The sequence below is a fragment of the Rhinoraja longicauda genome, unplaced genomic scaffold (assembly GCF_053455715.1).
Source record: "Rhinoraja longicauda isolate Sanriku21f unplaced genomic scaffold, sRhiLon1.1 Scf000053, whole genome shotgun sequence".
In the NCBI taxonomy this organism is placed as follows: domain Eukaryota; kingdom Metazoa; phylum Chordata; class Chondrichthyes; order Rajiformes; family Arhynchobatidae; genus Rhinoraja; species Rhinoraja longicauda.
Window position 1 is genome coordinate 252109 of NW_027601271.1, and position 18652 is coordinate 270760.

At 49.2% G+C, this 18652-nt stretch overlaps 2 protein-coding genes across 4 annotated transcripts in view; one reads left to right on the plus strand and one right to left on the minus strand.

Moving 5' to 3' along the window:
- The window catches only part of LOC144612512 (NACHT, LRR and PYD domains-containing protein 3-like), a 286610-nt gene that overhangs the window by 128724 nt on the left and 139234 nt on the right, over nucleotides 1-18652 (minus strand). The window lies entirely within an intron of this gene.
- LOC144612513 (uncharacterized) overlaps nucleotides 10502-18652 on the plus strand; it is a 29802-nt gene continuing 21651 nt past the window's right edge. Inside the window, exons 1-3 of the mRNA XM_078432104.1 lie at nucleotides 10502-10619; nucleotides 10786-10932; nucleotides 14659-14751. Coding sequence (XP_078288230.1) covers nucleotides 10502-10619; nucleotides 10786-10932; nucleotides 14659-14751 — 358 coding nt within the window. The remainder of the gene's footprint in view (nucleotides 10620-10785; nucleotides 10933-14658; nucleotides 14752-18652) is intronic.

The following is an 18652-nucleotide window of genomic DNA, read 5'->3' on the forward strand; positions in this document are numbered from 1 at the left end:
TCTCCCGACCGGTTTCTGGATCTCACCGTCTCCAACACAAGAGACGGACTATTGACTGACAACTATTACAAACTACAAACTGACTCCCATAGTTATCTTGACTACACTTCTACCCACCCTGTTTCCTGTAAAGACTATATTCCCTCCTCCCAATTCCTCCGTCTACGTCGCATCTGCGCCCAGGATGAGGTGTTCCATACAACAGCATCGGAGATGTCCTCATTCTTCAGGAAACGGGGCTTCCCCTCTTACATTATAGATGAGGCTCTCACGAGGCTCTCCTCAATATCCTGCAGCTCCACTCTGGATCCCCCTCCCCCTATTCGTAACAAGGACAGAGTCCCCCTTGTCCTCACCTTCCACCCCATCATCTGTAATGTACAACATATTATCCTCCAACATTTTCGCCACCCCCAACGGGATCCCACTACTGGGCATATCTTCCCATCTCCTCCCCTTTCTGCTTTCCGCAGAGACTGTTCCCTCCGGAACTCCCTGGTCCACTCATCCCTTCCTACCTAAACCACCCCTCCCCAGGTACTTTCCCCTGTAACCGCAGGAGATGCAACACCTGTCCCTTTACCTCCCCCCTCGACTCGTTCCAAGGACCCAAACAGTCTTTCCAGGTGAGGCAGAGGTTCACCTACACCTCCTCCAACCTCATCTACTGTATCCGCTATTCCAGGTGTGAACTTCTCTACATCGGCGAGACCAAGCGCAGTCTCGGTGATTGTTTCGTTGAACACCTATGCTCAGTCCGTCTTAATCTACCTGATCTCCCGGTGGCTCAGCACTTGAACTCCCCCTCCCACTCCCATATGACCATTGTCAGATTTATGCCCAGCGCAAATTGGAGGAACAGCACCTCATATTTTACTTGGGTAGTTTACACTCCAGCGGTATGAACATTGACTTCTCTAACTTCAGATAGTCCCTGCTTTCACTCTCTATTCCCTCCCCTTCCCAGTTCTCCCAATAGTCTTACTGTCTACCAGTTAATTATATCTTTGTCTCGCCCCTCCCCTGACATAAGTCTGAAGAAGGGTCCTGACCCGAAATGCCACCCATTCCTTCTCTCCCGAGATGCTCCCTGACCCGCTGAGTTACTCCAGCATTTTGTGTCTACCTTCGATTTTAACTAGCATCTGCAGTTTTTCTTGCTACACAATGGATATATTGGGATGTGACTGCGACAATGCGAATGGGGAGATATTTAGCTTTTCAGTGGTGGGATATTCCGGTAGTTTTGAGCACAGTGGCAGGCATAACAAATGGTGAACTCCCATCTACACCTGGCGGAGTCCTCACAGACTGAAACGTGCCACACACCTGGCAATTTCCTGTGAACATGGAAGTGTACAGCACAAGAACAGGCCAGTGATAATAGTCAGAGAGTGAAACAGCTTGTAGACAGGCCCTACCATCCACTCTGACCACACCGGCCAACATGTCCCAGCTACACTCGTCCTACCTGCCTGCGTTTGGTCCCTATCCCTCCAATCCTGTCCTATCCGTGTAGATGTCTAACCGTTTATTAATCGTTTGGATAATTCCAGCCTCAACTATCTCCTCTGGCACCTCGGTCCATACATCCACCACCCATTGTGTGAAAAAGTTATCATTCTTATCCTCTCTGACCCCGCATTCACTCATCGGTCAGTAAAATTTCTGTATCTCTATGCAAATCCCAGTTTTACCCGATCAAACACATCCATATAATGCACAATTCCTGCAGAGGAAAAGTTATCACTCCTATTAAATCTTTTCTTCTTCACCTTAAACCAATGTCCTCTGGATGTCGAATCATCGCCTCTGGGCAAGAGACTCTATGCATCTACAACATCTATTCCTCTTATGATTTCCTACTCATAGATGTATCTCCCAAGGAACAGAGTCCCAGCATACTCAACCTCTCCCTATAGCTCAGACTCTCTAGCCCTGCAACATCCTCATAAATCTTCTCTGTACACTTTCCAGTTTGACAACATCCTTCCGCTATCATGGTGCCCAGAACTGAACACAATAGACTAAATGCGGCCTCACAACATCTTATGCAACTACAACATGACCTCCCAACTTCTATTCTCAATACTCCCTCGAATGAAGGCCAATTTGCCAAAATCCTTTTTGACCACCTGTGACTCCACCTTCAGGGAAGCACACACCCCCTCTTCTAAATCCATCTGCTCTACAACACTCCCAGCGCTCTACTGTGTTGTGGGCCCTGCCCATGTTAGACTTCTCAAAATGCCACACCTCACATTTCTCTGTATTAAATTCCATCAACCATTCCTCAGCCCACCTGGTGCACTGTCCTGCTGCAATGTTCCACAACCAACTTCACTAACTGCAAAACCACCCACTTTTGTATAACCTGCAAACTTGCTAATCTTGCCGTGCATGGTCTGATCCAAATCATTGATGTAGATGACAAACAATAACGGGCCCAGCATTGAACCCTGAAGTGCACCACTAGTCACGGACATCCAGTATGAGAAGCAACCTTACAGCATCTCCCTCTGCTTCTTTCCATGGACCCAATTTCCTATCCATTCAGCTATCTGTCCTTGAATCCCATATGGTCTAATCTTCCAGAGCAGCCTACTGTGCAGAACCTTGTCGAAATGTTTGCAGAAGTCCATTTTTACAACATATACAGTTCCGCCCCCATCGACCTTTTTGGTAAGTTCTTCTTTGAGAGACACGATCATCTCCCACATACAAAACCATGCTGACCATCCCAAAATCAGCCCTTATCCATCTAAATGCCTAACTCTAAGTCTAAATCTAAATCTAAGTGTCCAGTCAAACCTACATTTCTGCTTGCCCTGCATTTTGAAACGATTATGTTCTTTCATCTATATTCTTATCCTCTCTGACCCCACATTCACTCATCGGTCAGTTAATTTCTGTATTTCGATGCTAACCCCAGTTTCACCCGATCAAAGACATCCATCTAATGCACAATTCCTGCAGAGGGAAAGCGAGGGTTACTTGAAGCTGGAGAAGTAAATGCTGGGGCTTAAGCCCCCAAGAGAAATATGAGGTGCAGTCTCGACATCTATTCCCACAATTGCTTAAATAACCAACATGCTGAACATTTCCATCATTTTTATGTTTTGTTGTTGATTTTTAGCGAATGTTGTTTTGTTTCTTTTATTGGTCAATTGAATGATAAGCAAAGAGTTTAATGTTTAAGAGGAATTCAGCAGGTCAGACAGCATGATTTTTTTTTTGTAAACCAGCATCTGAAGTTCCTTGTCCTAATGTCCTCTGTGGTTTATTGAACTGAACTAAATATGACCAATGAGACTGATGAGACTTGGAATGGATTCTCGGTAACGATTCTGGTTCACACATTTGCTGTTTCCTGACCTCTGTGCTAAGTGATGCGTGTGTGGGAAGACCAGCTGGATCAGAATGGAACATTCTCAGCATTCCCAGCTCCCAGGTTTTATTCCTGCTACCAGGTCTACAGGAGGCAGTCTGATCAGAGATCAATGTCTCCATTACATTGTTCAACCCAGGAAGTGTAAGGTGAGTGAGACTGACCTTGATCACTTTCCCCCCCAATGTCATCATTGCTGTGACAGGAAACAGACATCACCGTGTTCCTTTCACTTACCCCATGTTCTTGTTCACTGAAATATCCCTCCCATTTCATCAGAGAGCCATTCTTCAATCGCCTGTTGCAGTCTCTCCCGATAGAATATTGTCAGCTGGAACAATTGATACTGGTTCCACTGTGACAGGAGCTCAGAGAATGTAGGCGTTAGATCTGTGCATTCAAAGGGAGAAATTAAACACCATCTGAATCAGTGCCCTTGGCTCCAGCTAAAACAGTCATCCTAACTAGTCCAGGCCCAGCAAATAGAACTGATCAAAACAGGTTATCGGAATAAGACACAATATCCTGGAGTCACGTGGCAGCTGAAACAACATCTGTGGAGAATATGGATAGGTGTTGTTTCAAGTCTGGATCCTTCTTCAGACAGATTATGGTGGCGGGGAGGGGGGTGAAATGTGGACGAGGGGTGGGACAGGTGAAAGCCTGGCAAGTAAGGTGGATAAGGTAGATACAGGCGAGGATAGGCTTCGATAGGCTGATGATTGGACAAACGCCAGAGATGAAAAGACTGAACATCTGAGACAAAGGGATTGAAGAGTTGAGAATTGTGAAGCTACAGGAAGGAATGCAGGTGGAACGGGAGAGGAAGGGAGAACTCTGTGCTTTGCAAGAAGTCAATATAGTTAACAACTTGTTGATCTAGTTGACCTTGGTAGATCGAGCACGTGTTCAGCAAAGCACTTGGTGTTTCTATGCATCTGAGTATTCAATGTTCATACCATTGGATTGTAAGCTACCCAAGCAGAAGTTGAGGTGGTGTTACTCCAGATAGAGTGTGGCCCAGGACAGAGAGGTTGCTATGAGAATTGGATTGCATCTCAAGCCAATCTGTTTAAATCCTCCTTTGCAGAACTTTCAAAACTGGCCACACGGATGAATGTTAGTCTCCTTCCAGTTCAGGTTCCTCGTCTACAGCTCTCCTCTCTCCCCGAAACGATCCAAATTGTTCAAATATCTGACTATCCGACCCTTGCACCAACTCCTCAGTCGTGCATTCATTTTAACTGGACGTGCATGAATGTCACGTACCGAAGTACTGTGAAACGCTTGGTTTTGCATGTAATCCAAAAGGATCAGATATACCACACACAGATACAATCAGTTGAAACTCAAGAACAGACGGAGTAAAGGTTAAAATACAGAGTGCAGAATGTAGTTTGCAGCATTGTAGTGCATCAGTCCCTTACACAAAGTCCAATGTCCATGATGCGGTATGCGTAAATAGTTTAAAAGGCTCATTTCTGCTCAGAATCTGATTCTGGACTCTGATATTATAACATTTGCGGCTAATCAAATAATTTGTTTCCAAAAAGAGTACTGATATATCAGACAATTCCTGCATCCACCCACCTGTGACGGGGCTGTCCCTGGAGATGTCAACTCTCTGTGTTCACCCCCATCCCTAGTCCCACTTCCGTGAGAACCTCATTTCTTGCATCAGGCGTACATGCACTGTCAGGGCAACATATACATTTCACAGAAGGCTCACAAACCTTTTTGTTTTGATGATGCCACTGAATCATCTCCACAGTCACCACCTTCAGCCATGATGTCGTCAGGCGTACCCAAACTCGGTAGCTCGGTAGCGCAGTGGTAGAGTTGCTGCCTTACAGCGAATGCAGCGCCGGGGACTCAGGTTCGATCCTGAGTACGGGTGCCATCTGTACTGAGTTTGTACGTTCTCCCTGTGACCTGTAAGAATTGTCCCTAGTGGGCGTAGGATAGTGTTAGTGTGCGGGGATCGCTGGGCCGCGCGGACCCGGTGGCCCGAAGGGCCTGTTTCTGCGCTGTATCTCTAAAATCTAAATCTAAATAAACAATATTAACAGAACAACAAGTGACAATTGAATGTGAAGAAAGACATTGCCTTGTGAACTAACAAACAGCATTACAGTGCAGCGGAGGTGTGGAAAACACCCTATCCAAACAAGGTATACCCCTGCAAATTAACAAAACATAAAAGTAGGATTAGTCCCTGACATCCATAAGACTTTGTCTGATCTATCCAAGGCAGCAATTCATCATTTGTGCCAGATCCCTGAAGCTTTCAAACCCCCTGATCACCGTATCACTATTCCAGACCAAACACGGTCAATCCCCAACATACACACCTCACCTGTTTGGAGGCTTCAACTCACAAAGAAAGAGGAAAAATACCCACTAATGGGGAATTACTGTCCACTCTGCTGGCCCTATTCTTACCACAAGGTGAGAAGGAACTTTTTCATCCAGAGATTTGTGAATTTGTGGAATTCTCTGCCATAGAGGGCAGTGAAGGACAAATTGCTGGATGGATTTAAGAGAGAGTTAGATAGAGCTCTGGGGGCTAGTGGAATCAAGGGATATGGAGAGAAGTTGGGCACAGCTTATTGATTGTGGATGATCAACCATGATCACAATGAATGGCGGTGCTGGCTCGAAGGTCCAAATGGCCTCCTCCTGAACCTATTTTCTATGTTTCTATTTTTCTAACCCTGCCATCCAGGACAAAGGTTTCCACACCACCATGTTACCCACTGCCAAATCCCCCACTGGCTGGAACGGGAAATAAACCATTTCATGGGCCAACTGCAAATGTCCCAACTCTACTGGAAACTGTAGTCCCGACTGCTCCCATGGCACATTCCACCACATCCCTGGAGTGTCCACTCCAGAATAGGATTATATCCCAGGCCTGGACTCTACAGGGTCTCCATGATGTCAGGTATCTGTCTGCAATAACCACCACCAGTCCCACTTCACAGGAGAATAATCCGTCTCATCTCGACAGGACGCTGCCCAAGCCCGCCCAAAGGTTCACAGGACAGCGTTCCCGGGAGGGAGCTGGAGACGTCAGGTCGAGGAGTGGCCCAGTAGGAGGGTGAACTGGGTTCATGCCTGTAGCGCCTTCAGGGTAGATGGAGGCGCCCTGCGGGACACAAAGATGGTTAAGGACAGGGAGGTCTGTTCACAGGAACTGCACCAGCACATCAAGCTCACGGGCAGACCGGATTTAGACTTTGAAAATGGCAATGCCTGCATGTGTAATATGTGCTAAAACAATTTCACTCTGCAGTTGCACATTGAACTACTGAACTGTTGACCAATCTCATCACAGAAGGCTCAGAAAGGCCTTTACTCTGACAATTGAGGAAGTGTTATCAGTAAAAATAACTGAACCCAGAAATAACAAGCTGATGGTTTCATTGTGAAACAGTGCCCTGAACATGCAGCCATTTTGTGAACCAAACTGGGCCATCTGCTTCCACAGCACCAGACCGCTCAGCGCCCTCAACACATCAACTGTTAGCTCCAACTTCACTCAACTCTGTGTGATTGTTGTGCAGCACCTGCACCAACACGTCCCATAACAACGCGCAGCTGGTGCTGGACATGACTTTCCTGCTTCAAACTCTCACCGGGACACATTTAGTCACAACAATCAATGCAAAGTCCTCACAACAACAAATCAAACTCAATGGGGAGATTTACCCGCAGTCTCTCCCCAAGATTAGACCTGTCCACTGGGGGCCGGCGGCAAATACTCACCGATGGGAAGCGGCTGTCCCCGCCCGCCAGGCGCTCCCCTCCTCTCCCCTCAGTGTACAGTGTGTGGGGGCGGGTGGGGGTCAGATGTGTGGGTGTCGGGGTCATGTGTGTGGGGGCTGGATGTCATGTGTGTAGAGAGTCATGTGTGTGGGGGTCAGGTGTGTGGGTGTCAGGGGTCACGTGTGTGGGGGGCCGGGGGTCATGTGTGTAGGGGGTCACGTGTGTCTGGGGGTGGGGGTCAGGTGTGTAGGGGGTCACGTTTATGTGGGGTGATGGGGTGGTCAGGTGTGGGGGGGTCTCTTGTGTGGGGGGCTGGTGGTCAGGTGTGTGATCCCCAGTGGGTCATGTGTGTAGGGGGTCACGTGTGTGGGTGTCAGGGGTCACGTGTGTGGGGGGCAGGGGGTCATGTTTGTAGGGGGTCACGTGTGTCTGGGGGTGGAGGTCAGGTGTGCAGGGGGTCACGTTTGTGTGGGGTGATGGGGTGGTCAGGTGTGGGGGGGTCTCTTGTGTGGGGGGCTGGTGGTCAGGTGTGTGATCCCCAGTGGGTCATGTGTGTAGGGGGTCACGTGTGAGGGGGTGCTGGAGGTCAGGGGGTGTGGGTGCTGGGGGTCAGGTATGTGGGGGCTGGGGGTCAGGGGGCAGGTGTGCAGGGGGTCCAGTGTGTGGGGGACAGATTTGGGGGGGGTGTGGGGATCGTGTGTTTAGGGGGTCATGTGTTGGGGGCTGGGTTCAGGTGTTTGGGAGGCAGGGGGTCAGTTGTGTGGGGATTAGGGGGTCATGTGTGTAGGGTGTCACGTGTGTGGGGGGGCTGAGGGTCAGGTGTTTGTGGGGGTGTGGCGGTCAGGTGTGTGTGGGGGGGCTGGGGGTCATGTGGGTAGGGGCCACGTGTGTGTGGGGGGCTGGGGGTCAGGTGTGTGTGGGGGGCTGGGTATCAGAGGGTCATGTGTGTAGAGGGTCAGGTGTATCTAGAAGGTGGGATCAGGTGTTTGGGGGCTGGGGGTCAGGTGTTTGGGGGGGGCTGGGGGTCAGGAGGTCATGTGTGTCATGTGTCACGTGTGTGGGGGGCTGGCGGTCAGGGGATGTGGGTGCTGGGGTCAGGTGTGTGTGGGGGCTGGGGGTCAGTGCGAGGGGGTGCTGGGGATCAGGGGGTCATGTGTGTAGGGGGTCACGTGTTTGGGGGGCTGGGGTTCAGGTGTGTGTAGGGGAGCTGGATGTCAGGTGTGTGTGGGGGCTGGGGTCAGGTGGACCTGGGGGCTGGGGGTCAGGTGTATGCGGGGGCCGGGGGTCAGGTGTGTAGATGCGGCTGGGGATCAGGTGTATGGGGGGGGCTTGGGGTCAGGTGTGTAGGGGCTGGGGGGTCAGGTGTGTAGGGGTCTGGGGGTCAGGTGTGTGTGGGGGCTGGGGTCAGGTGCACCTGGGGGCTGGGGGTCAGGTGTGTGTGGGGACTGGGGGGTCAGGTGTGTAGGGGTCTGGGGGTCAGGTGTGTGTGGGGGCTGGGGTCAGGTGTACCTGGGGGCTGGGGGTCAGGTGTGTGTGGGGACTGGGGGGTCAGTTGTGTAGGGGTCTGGGGATCAGGTGTGTGTGGGGACTGGGGGGTCAGGTGTGTAGGAAGTGACGTGTGTGATGGGGTGGGGACAGGTGTGTGGGGGGTTCAGGGGATCATGTTTGTAGGAGTTCACGTGTGGGGGTGGGGGATGGGGGTCAGGTGTGTAGTGGGTCACGTTTGTGGGGGGTGGGGTCAGTTGTATGATAGGTCAGGCGATCATTTGTGTAGGTGGTCAGGTGTTTGGGTAGGCTGGGCGTCAGGGGACATATGTGTAAGGGGTCACCTTTGTGGAGGTCAGGGGTCAGGTGTGTTTGGGGGCTGGTGGTCAGGTGTGTCTGGGGGTCAGGTGTGTGGGGGCTCAGAGGGGCATGTGTATCGGGGGTCACGTGTGTGGAGGCTGGTGGGGGTCAGGTGTGTGGGGGGTCTGGGGGTCACGTGTGGGTGGGAGGTCTGGGGCCAGGTGTGTGGGGACTCAGGTGTCCATTTGTGTAGAGGGTCACAAGTGTGGGGGCGGTTGGGGGTCAGGTGTGTCGGGGGTCAGTGGGTCATGTGTGTAGGGTGTCACGCTTGTGGGGGGGGTGGGGGTCAGGTGTGTGGGGCGTCAGGGGCTCATGTGTATAGGTGGTCACGTGCATGCGGGGCTGGTAGTCAGGGGATCACCTGTGTGGGGGGATGGGTGTCAGGTGTGTGTGGGGGCTGGGGGTCAGATGTGTTGGGGGGCTGGGGGTCAGGTGTACGGGGGCTGGGGGCTGGGGGGCTGCGGGTCGGGTGCCTGGGGGCTGGGGGTTAGGTGTGTGAGGGCTGAGGATCAGGTGTGTGGGCTGTCCGGGGGTCAGGTGTGTGTGGGGGCTGGGGGTCAGATTTGTTGGGGGGCTGGGTGTCAGGTGTGCGGGGACTGGTGTGTGGGGGGCTGCAGGTCAGGTGGGTGGGGGCTGGGGGTCAGGTGTGTGGGCTGTCCGGGGTTCAGGTGTGTGTGGGGGGGCTGGGGGTCAGGTGTGTGAGGGGGTCAGTGGGTCATGTGTGTAGGGGTCACGTATGTCTAGGGGTAGGGGTCAGGAGTGCGGAGGTCAGAGAGTCAGATGTGTGGGGGCTCAGGGGGTCACGTGTGTGGGGGCAGGTGGTGGTCCAGATGTGTTGGGGGTCAGTGGTTATGTGTGTAGGGTGTCCCGTGTGTCTGGGGCGTGGGGTCAGGCGTATGTGGGTCAGGTTTGTGAGGGGGGGTGTGGGGTCAGGTGTGTGGGGGGTTAGGGGATCATATGTGTAGGGGGTCCCGTGTGTCTGGGGGTGGGGGTCAGGTGTGTGGGGGTCAGGGGGTCAGGTGTGGGGCTGGGTGTCAGGTGTTTGGGGGGCAGGTGTGTGGGAGGCTGGGAGTCAGGGGGTCATGTGTGGGGGTCAGACGGTCTTGTGTGTGTGGGGGGGTTGGGGGTCAGGTGTGTGTGGCGGCTGGGGGTCATGTGTTTAGGGGGTCACGTGTGAGGGACCCCCTGACCCCCACCTGCCCCACACGTGCCCTCCTATGCACATGACCCCGAGCCCCCCACACACCTGCCCCCACACAAACGTGACCCCTACACGCCTGACCCTTGACCCCCGCCCCCCACACAAACGTGACCCCCTACACACATGACCCCCAACCCCAGACACCCGTGACCCCTACATACATCACTCTGACCCACGACACACCTTACCCCCACCTGCCCCCACACACGTGACCACCTGCACACCTGACCCCCAGCCCCCACACACCTGACAGAGAGAGAGAGAGATGGAGTGGGGGGGGGTTTGGGGGCGGGGCCGCGATGCGGGGCGGGGCTGAGCTGATGCTGAGCCGGGTTTCAGGGCGCTGGAGATTCAGGGCGGTGCCGCTGTCAATCAGCAATCGGTCAATCGCTGTCACCGCACGGATCGTCTCTGCGCGTGCGCGTCACGCAGGCGCGGTCCCCTCGCGCGGAGACGGTTTAACGGCCGCTCGCCCGCTCGCCCGCGCGCCGCCACCGGTCACCTGACCCTCCAACCGTCAGCGCAGCCCGGGCCCGCCCCTCTGCTCCCATTGGTTGTCGGCGATGTCCGCCAACTGCCTTAGCCAATGGTGGAGGCCGAGGGGGAGTGTCCCCGCGGGCCCCGCCCCCGGACAGTCCCACGCGCAGGCGCAGTGCGGCTCCGTGGATCCAGGGCGGGCGGGGAGAGGGGCCCCGCTGTCCGGGCGGGCGGGGACAGCCGCTTCCCATCGGTGAGTATTTGCCGCCGGCCCCCAGTGGACGGGTCTAATCTTGGGGAGAGACTGCGGGTAAATCTCCCCATTGAGTTTGATTTGTTGTTGTGAGGACTTTGCATTGATTGTTGAGACTAAATGTGTCCCGGTGAGAGTTTGAAGCAGGAAAGTCATGTCCAGCACCAGCTGCGCGTTGTTATGGGACGTGTTGGTGCAGGTGCTGCACAACAATCACATAGAGTTGAGTGAAGTTGGAGCTAACAGTTGATGTGTTGAGGGCGCTGAGCGGTCTGGTGCTGTGGAAGCAGATGGCACAGTTTGGTTCACAAAATGGCTGCATGTTCAGGGCACTGTTTCACAATGAAACCATCAGCTTGTTATTCCCGGGTCCCGTTATTTTTACTGATAACACTTCCTCAGTTGCCGGAGTAAAGGCCTTTCTGAGCCTTTGTGTGAGGAGAGTTAAACATTGTTATCAGCTGAGACTGAGTGATCCGAGGACAATAGACAATAGGTGCAGGAGGAGGTGGCCATTCAGCCCTTCGAGCCTATACGCACTGCCATTCAATGCGATCATGGCCGATCACTCTCAATCAGTACCCCGTTCCTGCCTTTTCCCCATACCCCCTCACTCCGCTATCCTTAAGAGCTCTATCCAGCTCTCTCTTGAAAGCATCCAACGAACTGGCCTCCACTGCCCTCTGAGGCAGACAATTCCACACCTTCACCACCCTCTGACTGAAAAAGGTCTTCCTCATCTCCGTTCTAAATGGCCGACCCCTTATTCTTAAACTGTGGCCCCTGGTTCTGGACTCCCCCAACATTGGGAACATGTTTCCTGCCTCTAATGTGTCCAATCCCCTAATTATCTTATATGTTTCAATAAGATCCCCACTTTTTTACACTCTACATGGGCATGTCAGAAGGCAACTCCTTTTTGGAAAGACCTAAAAAGATTTTTGGAACAATTGATGAATAAGATCATACCAATGGATTCAAGGTTGTTTTTATTGGGAGATACAAAAGGAATATTACCAAAGCTAATTTTAGATAAACATCAGGAAAGATTTCTCAAAATAGCAATAGCAGTAGCAAAAAAATGTGTAGCGGTCACTTGGAAAGATCAAAATGAAATAAGATTTGAAAGATGGTATGCAGAAATGTGTAGTTGTATCCCATTAGAAAAAGCTACGTATAATCTGAGAAATGGATATGACTTCTTCTTGAAGGTGTGGAACCCATTCATTTTAAAGCTAGGATTAAGAATTGGAAATATTTAAATTCAGGATTGTTTTGATACCTTTAATAAGAATGTAATAAGAAATTACCCAGAAGTGTCTCATTCTGGACTCCAGGTTTCTTTCTTTCTCTCTTTTTCTTTTTCTTTTTCCTTCTTTTTAACTGGGGGGTGGGGGGAAGGGGGGGTGTGGGAGGGGAGATAATACAGAACAATACGTGTATAATCGAATTTATAATGTGGTTATTATTGCTTACTATGAAATGTAAAATGTATGAGTTCTGTTAAAACTTAAATAATTATTTTTTTAAAATAAAAAAATAAGATCCCCCCTCATCCTTCTAAATTCCAGTGTATACAAGCCTAATTGCTCCAGCCTTTCAACATACAACAGTCCCGCCATTCCGGGAATTAATCTAGTGAACCTACGCTGCACTCCCTCAATAGCAAGAATATCCTTCCTCAAATTTGGAGACCAAAACTGCACACAGTACTCCAGGTGCGGTCTCACTAGGGCCCGGTACAACTGCAGAAGGACCTCTTTGCTCCTATACTCAACTCCTCTTGTTATGAAGGCCAACATTCCATTGGCTTTCTTCACTGCCTCGACAAGGTGCAGCAGAATGAGAGTAAGAGGAAAGGATACTGTGAGGATTTCAGATTTGCAACATGGAATGCATTTTGTACATGTCAGTTCTCATTTCATTATTCAAATGAGTTGGGACTATTGGGTTTGTGAGTGGAAGTATGAAAATTACACAAATCTGTTGACCACTGTCAGGTAACGTGTGACTTTTGCAACCAGTTTTATGGGAATGGAAGTTTTAAAAAAATCGCTATTCCAGATGATCTGAAGGAAAAAGAGAAAATGCCAACATGCTGGAAACACTCAGCATTTTGAGCAGCATTTGATTACAGTCCCAGTTCTGATAATGGATCATCCACCATTGCACTTCCACTGTTTTCTGCATTCACTATTTTAATCAATAATGTAAATACACATTGTCTTTATTACATTGTAGGAAAAATGGCAGTCATTTGTACTTGGCCAGATCACGCACAACGTTAAGATAACCAAATATGTTTGACTTAGATTGCTGGAGATTTTTTAAAGGGAGGGAGAGATCACCTGTCCACAGCTGGGATAGTTCAGGACCAGACGTAGTGCCATTTAATGCAGAGTTGTATCTTTCAGCTATGATAATAGAGAATGTCTGCAAGATAGCAAAGGATAATCTCTGTTTGTTGAGGTTGAATCAATTGGAGAGCTGAGTGCTGAGAGGAACAGATGTTTGGCCAACAGTTCGGTAATTCAATGTGCAACTGCAGAGTGAAATTGTTTTAGCACATATTACACATGCGGGCATTGGCATTTTCAAAGTCGAAATCCGGTCTGCCCACGAGCTTGATGTGCTGGTGCAGTTCCTGTGAACAGACCTCCCTGTCCTTAACCATCTTTGTGTTCCGCAGGGCGCCTCCACCTACCCTGAAGGCACTGTAGGCATGAACCCAATTCACCCTCATCGTGCCTGACGTCTCCAGCTCCCTCCCAGTAACGCTGTCCTGTGAACCTTTGGGCGGGTTTCGTCGTGTAGAGATAAGACGGATGATTCTCTTGTGAAGTGGGACTGCAGACAGACAGATACCTGACATCATGGAGACAAAGCAGAGTCTAGGCATGTGATATAATCCTTCTATTCTGGAATGGACACTCCAGGGATGGTGCTGGAATGTGCCATGGGAGCAGTGGGGACTACAGTTTCCAGTAGAGTTGGGACGTTTGTAGTTGGCCCATGAAATGTTTTATTTCCCGTTCCAGCCAGTGGGGATTTGGCAATAGGTAACATGGTGGTGTAGAAGCCTTTATCCTGGATGGCAAGGTTAGAAACATAGAAAATAGGTGCAGGAGGAGGCCATTTGCCCCTTCAAGCCAACACCGCTATTCATTGTGATCATGGCTGACCATCCACAATCAGTAACCTGATTCAGCTCTATCTTACTCTCTCTTAAATTCATCCAGTGATTTGGCCTCCTCTGGCAGAGAATTCCACAAATTCACAAATCTTTGGATGAAAAAGTTCCTTCTCACCTTGTGGTAAGAATAGGGCCAGCAGAGTGGACAGTAATTCCCCATTAGTGGGTATTTTTCCTCTTTCTCTGTGAGTTGAAGCCTCCAAACAGGTGAGGTGTGTATGTTGGGGATTGACCGTGTTTGGTCTGGAATAGTGATACGGTGATTAGGGGTTTGAAAGCTTCAGGGATCTGGCACAAATGATGAATTGCTGCCTTGGATAGATCAGGGATCTTTGGATGTCAGGGCAGACATGAATAGCTAGGTGGACTAATCCTGCTTTTATGTTTTGTTAATTTGCAGGGGTATACCTTGTTTGGATGGGGTGTTTTCCACACCTCCGCTGCACTGTAATGCTGTTTGTTGGTTCACAAGGCAATGTCTTTCTTCACATTTAATTGTCACCTGATGGTTCTGTTAATATTGTTTATTTCAGAGCTACAGAGTTTGCGAACGCCTGACGACATCATGGCTGAAAGTGGTGACTGTGGAGGTGATTCAGTGGCCTCTACATCAACAAAACAAAAAGGTTTGTGAGCCTTCTGTGAAATGTATATGTTGCCCTGACAGTGCGTGGACACCTGTTGCAAGAAATGAGGTTCACATGGGAGTCGGACTAGGGATGGGGGTGAACACAGAGAGTTGACATCTCCAGGGATATCACCGTTACAGGTGGGCGGATGCAGGAATTGTCTGATATATCAGCACTCTTTTTAGAAACAAATTATTTGATTAGCCGCAAACGTTATAATATCAGAGTCCAGAATCAGATTCTGAGCAGAAATGAGCCTTTGACCCATCTGACACCTGACAATTTCTCTGCATTAATCCCATTACTGAGCACTAGTAGTCTATCACCTGCGATTCATTTGCATTTGGAATGGACACCCAGATGCTCCTACAATGTTGTGACAGAGTACCAGCCACCACCTCACCACCTCAGGCTGTGTCCTTGCTGCAGTCATCACTACTGAAAGATTCTTCCTGAAAGATCATCCTGTAAACCTCATGGTCCACACATTAAATCCATGCCCCCTAGTGTTAACCACCTCTACTATGGAGAAAACTATTTTTCCATCAACGTTGCTTCTCGTAGTATTCTGAAAATCTATCCGATCACTGCTTGTCTGCCCCAGCTTCAAGGAAGACCACTTAAATCACTCCAGTCTCAGTTGATATTTGAAATATTCATTTCCAAACAATATCCTGATGGATCTCCTCTGTAGTTTCTCCAGTGCAAAGGCATCCTTCCCACAGTATGGAGATCAGAATTGCACACACTCCTCCAAATTAAGGCTTAATCAACTCCATGTAAATTTGTAACAAGGCCTCCCTGCAGTTGTATTCGATGCCGCAGCTGATGACAAGAATGCTAAATGTTGTCTTCGTGTGCACTGCTGACTTTAGGGATCTATGGATTTGTACGGGTGTTTCTCAGCGGTCTATAGGCCCTGTCATTCATGATGAATATCCTGGTTTTATTTATCCCTCCAACATGCGTCAACTTGCCCGTATCATGATTAAATATGAAATGTAATGTCTCCGCCTACACAAATACTGGTTCAAATCCAGTTGCGGGGGTAGAAATGTAAATTTTGGCAGAAAGGCTAAAATCGCTAATACTTGGAACAAAATTATCAGATTATCTCGAAAGTAACAATCATCCAAATTTTATATTTAATGTCTGGACATAACATAGCACCTGATTCGAGGGCTTCTACGCTCTTATCAAATTTGTGAAACGCATGTTGGAGGGATAAATAAAACCAGGATATGTTTACCTCGCAGAAGCTAGGGTAAACACAAAATGCTGGAGTAAAGCAGCGGGTCAGGCAGCATCTCTGGATAGAAGGAATGGGTGACCTTTCGGGTCGAGACCCTTCTTCAGATGCCAGGGATGTATTCCTGTTCTCCGAATTTACTTTTTTAACTATTTACGCATACCGCATCAAGGACATTGGACTTTGTGTAAGGGACTGATGTGCTACAATGCTGCAAACTACATTCTGCACTCTGTATCTTAACCTTTGCTCCGTCTGTTCTTGAGTTTCAACCTATTATATCTGTGTGTGGTATATCTGATCCTTTTGGATTACATGCAAAACCAAGCTTTTCACAGTATTTCAGTACGTGACGTTCATGCACGTCCAGTTAAAATGAATGCACGACTGAGGAGTTGGTGCATGGGTCGGATAGTCAGATATTTGAACAATTTGGATTTTTTGGGGAGAGAGGTGACCTGTAGACGAGGAACCTGAACTGGAAGGAGACTAACATCCATCCGTGTGGCCAGTTTTGAAAGTTCTGCAAAGGAGGGTTTCAACTGATTGTCTGGGAGACGAAATCCAAAGTAGTATTCAGACAGTTCAAACTGAGCTGTCAGCGGACGAGCACTTTGTGACCAATCACGACAATTCAATTAGCTTTGAAACCCTGTGTAAAAGAACAGTTCTGGCCTTCAATATAAAATTCTACATTGGGTGGTGACAGTATGAGATAGGAACAGTGATTGGAGTAAGTTGTATGTGGGCAAAGGGGCATCTGAAAGGGGAAGTCTTTAAATTGTGATAGTGAGATTTCAAGATATGCATGTTGCCAGTGAAGGACAAGTAAGGAACCCTTGATGATGAGAGAAATTGAGGCTCTGGTTAGGGAAAAGGAGACATGGGTTAGGTATAGGCTGCTCGGATCAATGCTTTCCTGGTAGAAGTGTGAGAGATAACTGAAAGGCGAAAATCAGGAATACTTGGATACTTTAGCATACTTAAGAACGAAATCAGTAGGGCAAAAATGTGTGCACAAGGTGGCACTTATAATTAAGGAGAAGGCAAATATATTTTCCAAGTATATTAAAGGAAAAGGGGTAACTGGAGAGTGAAAGGATATCCTCAGTGATCACCTGTGTAGAGCTGCAGGAGATGGGAAAGGTCTTCAATTATAATTCCTCCTCTGTCTTTACCAAGGAGAAAGGCTTGAAGTCTTGAGTGCAGTTGTATTACAGTCGAGGTGGTGCTGGATGTCGTTAACCGTATGAAGATACGTAAATCTTTGGGGGCTGTGATTAGATGTCTCTAAGGCTGCTGTTGAAAGTTAGAGAATACTTTGCAAGAGCCTTGGCTGAGATATGTGAATCATTGTTACCCATGGGTAAAATGCTGACCATTTGAGGGTAGATAATGCTGTGCTTCTGCTTTAGTCAAATCAAGTCAATTTTATTTGTATAGCACATTTAAAAACAACCCACGTTGACCAAAGTGCTGTACATCTGATTAGGTACTAAGGAAAAAAATGAAACATACAGTAGCACGCAAACAGTTCACAGCGCCTCCTCAATGAGCCTCAAACACTAGGGAGTAGAAATAGGTTTTGAGCCTGGACTTAAAGGAGTCGATGGAGGGGGCAGTTCTGATGGGGAGAGGGATGCTGTTCCACAGTCTATGAGCTGCAACCGCAAAAGCACGGTCACCCCTGAGCTTAAGCCTAGACCGCGGGATAGTGAGTAGCCCCAAGTCGGCCGACCTGAGGGACCTGGAGTTAGAGAGGTGGGTTAGAAGATTTTTGATGTAGGGGGGGGGAAATGTCCATTTAGGGCTTTATACGTGAATAGGAGGAGCTTGAAGTTGATTCTGTACCGTACAGGGAGCCAGTGGAGAGAGGCCAGAATCGGGGTGATGTGGTCCCTTTTACGGGTACCCGTCAGGAGTCTCACTGCGGCGTTTTGGACCAGTTGCAGGCGGGACAGGGAAGATTGGCTGATCCCAGTGTATAGGGAGTTGCAGTAGTCTAGGCGGGAGGAAATGAAAGCGTGAATGATTTTTTCTGTGTCGTCGAATTGGAGGAAAGGTTTGATTTTAGCTATGGTACGAAGTTGGAAGAAGCTGGCTTTTACCACAGCGTTGACTTGCTTATCAAATTTTAATGCAGAGTCAAATATCATGCCGAGGTTTTTGACATGCGGTTTGACTAGGCAGGATAGGCTTCCAAGACTGCCTGTTATCGATTTGATGGAGTCGGGGGGGGGGCGAATAGGATGACCTCAGACTTGCTCTCATTTAATTGGAGGAAGTTCAAGTCAAGTCAAATTTATTTGTCACATACACATACACGATGTGCAGTGAAAAGAAAGTGGCAATGCCTGCGGGTTGTGCACAAAAAGAATTACAGTTACAGCATATAAATAAAGTTAATAAGTTACTATTATTGTCGACAAAAATTTAGTCTCTGGGGTTATAAAAGTTGACAGTCCTGATGGCCTGTGGGAAGAAGCTCCGTCTCATCCTCTCCGTTTTCACAGCGTGACAGCTGAGGCGTTTGCCTGATCGTAGCATCTGGAGCAGTCCGTTACTGGGGTGGCAGGGGTCCCTCATGATCTTGCTTGCTCTGGATCTGCACCTCCTGATGAATAGGTCCTGCAGGGGGACGAGTGTAGT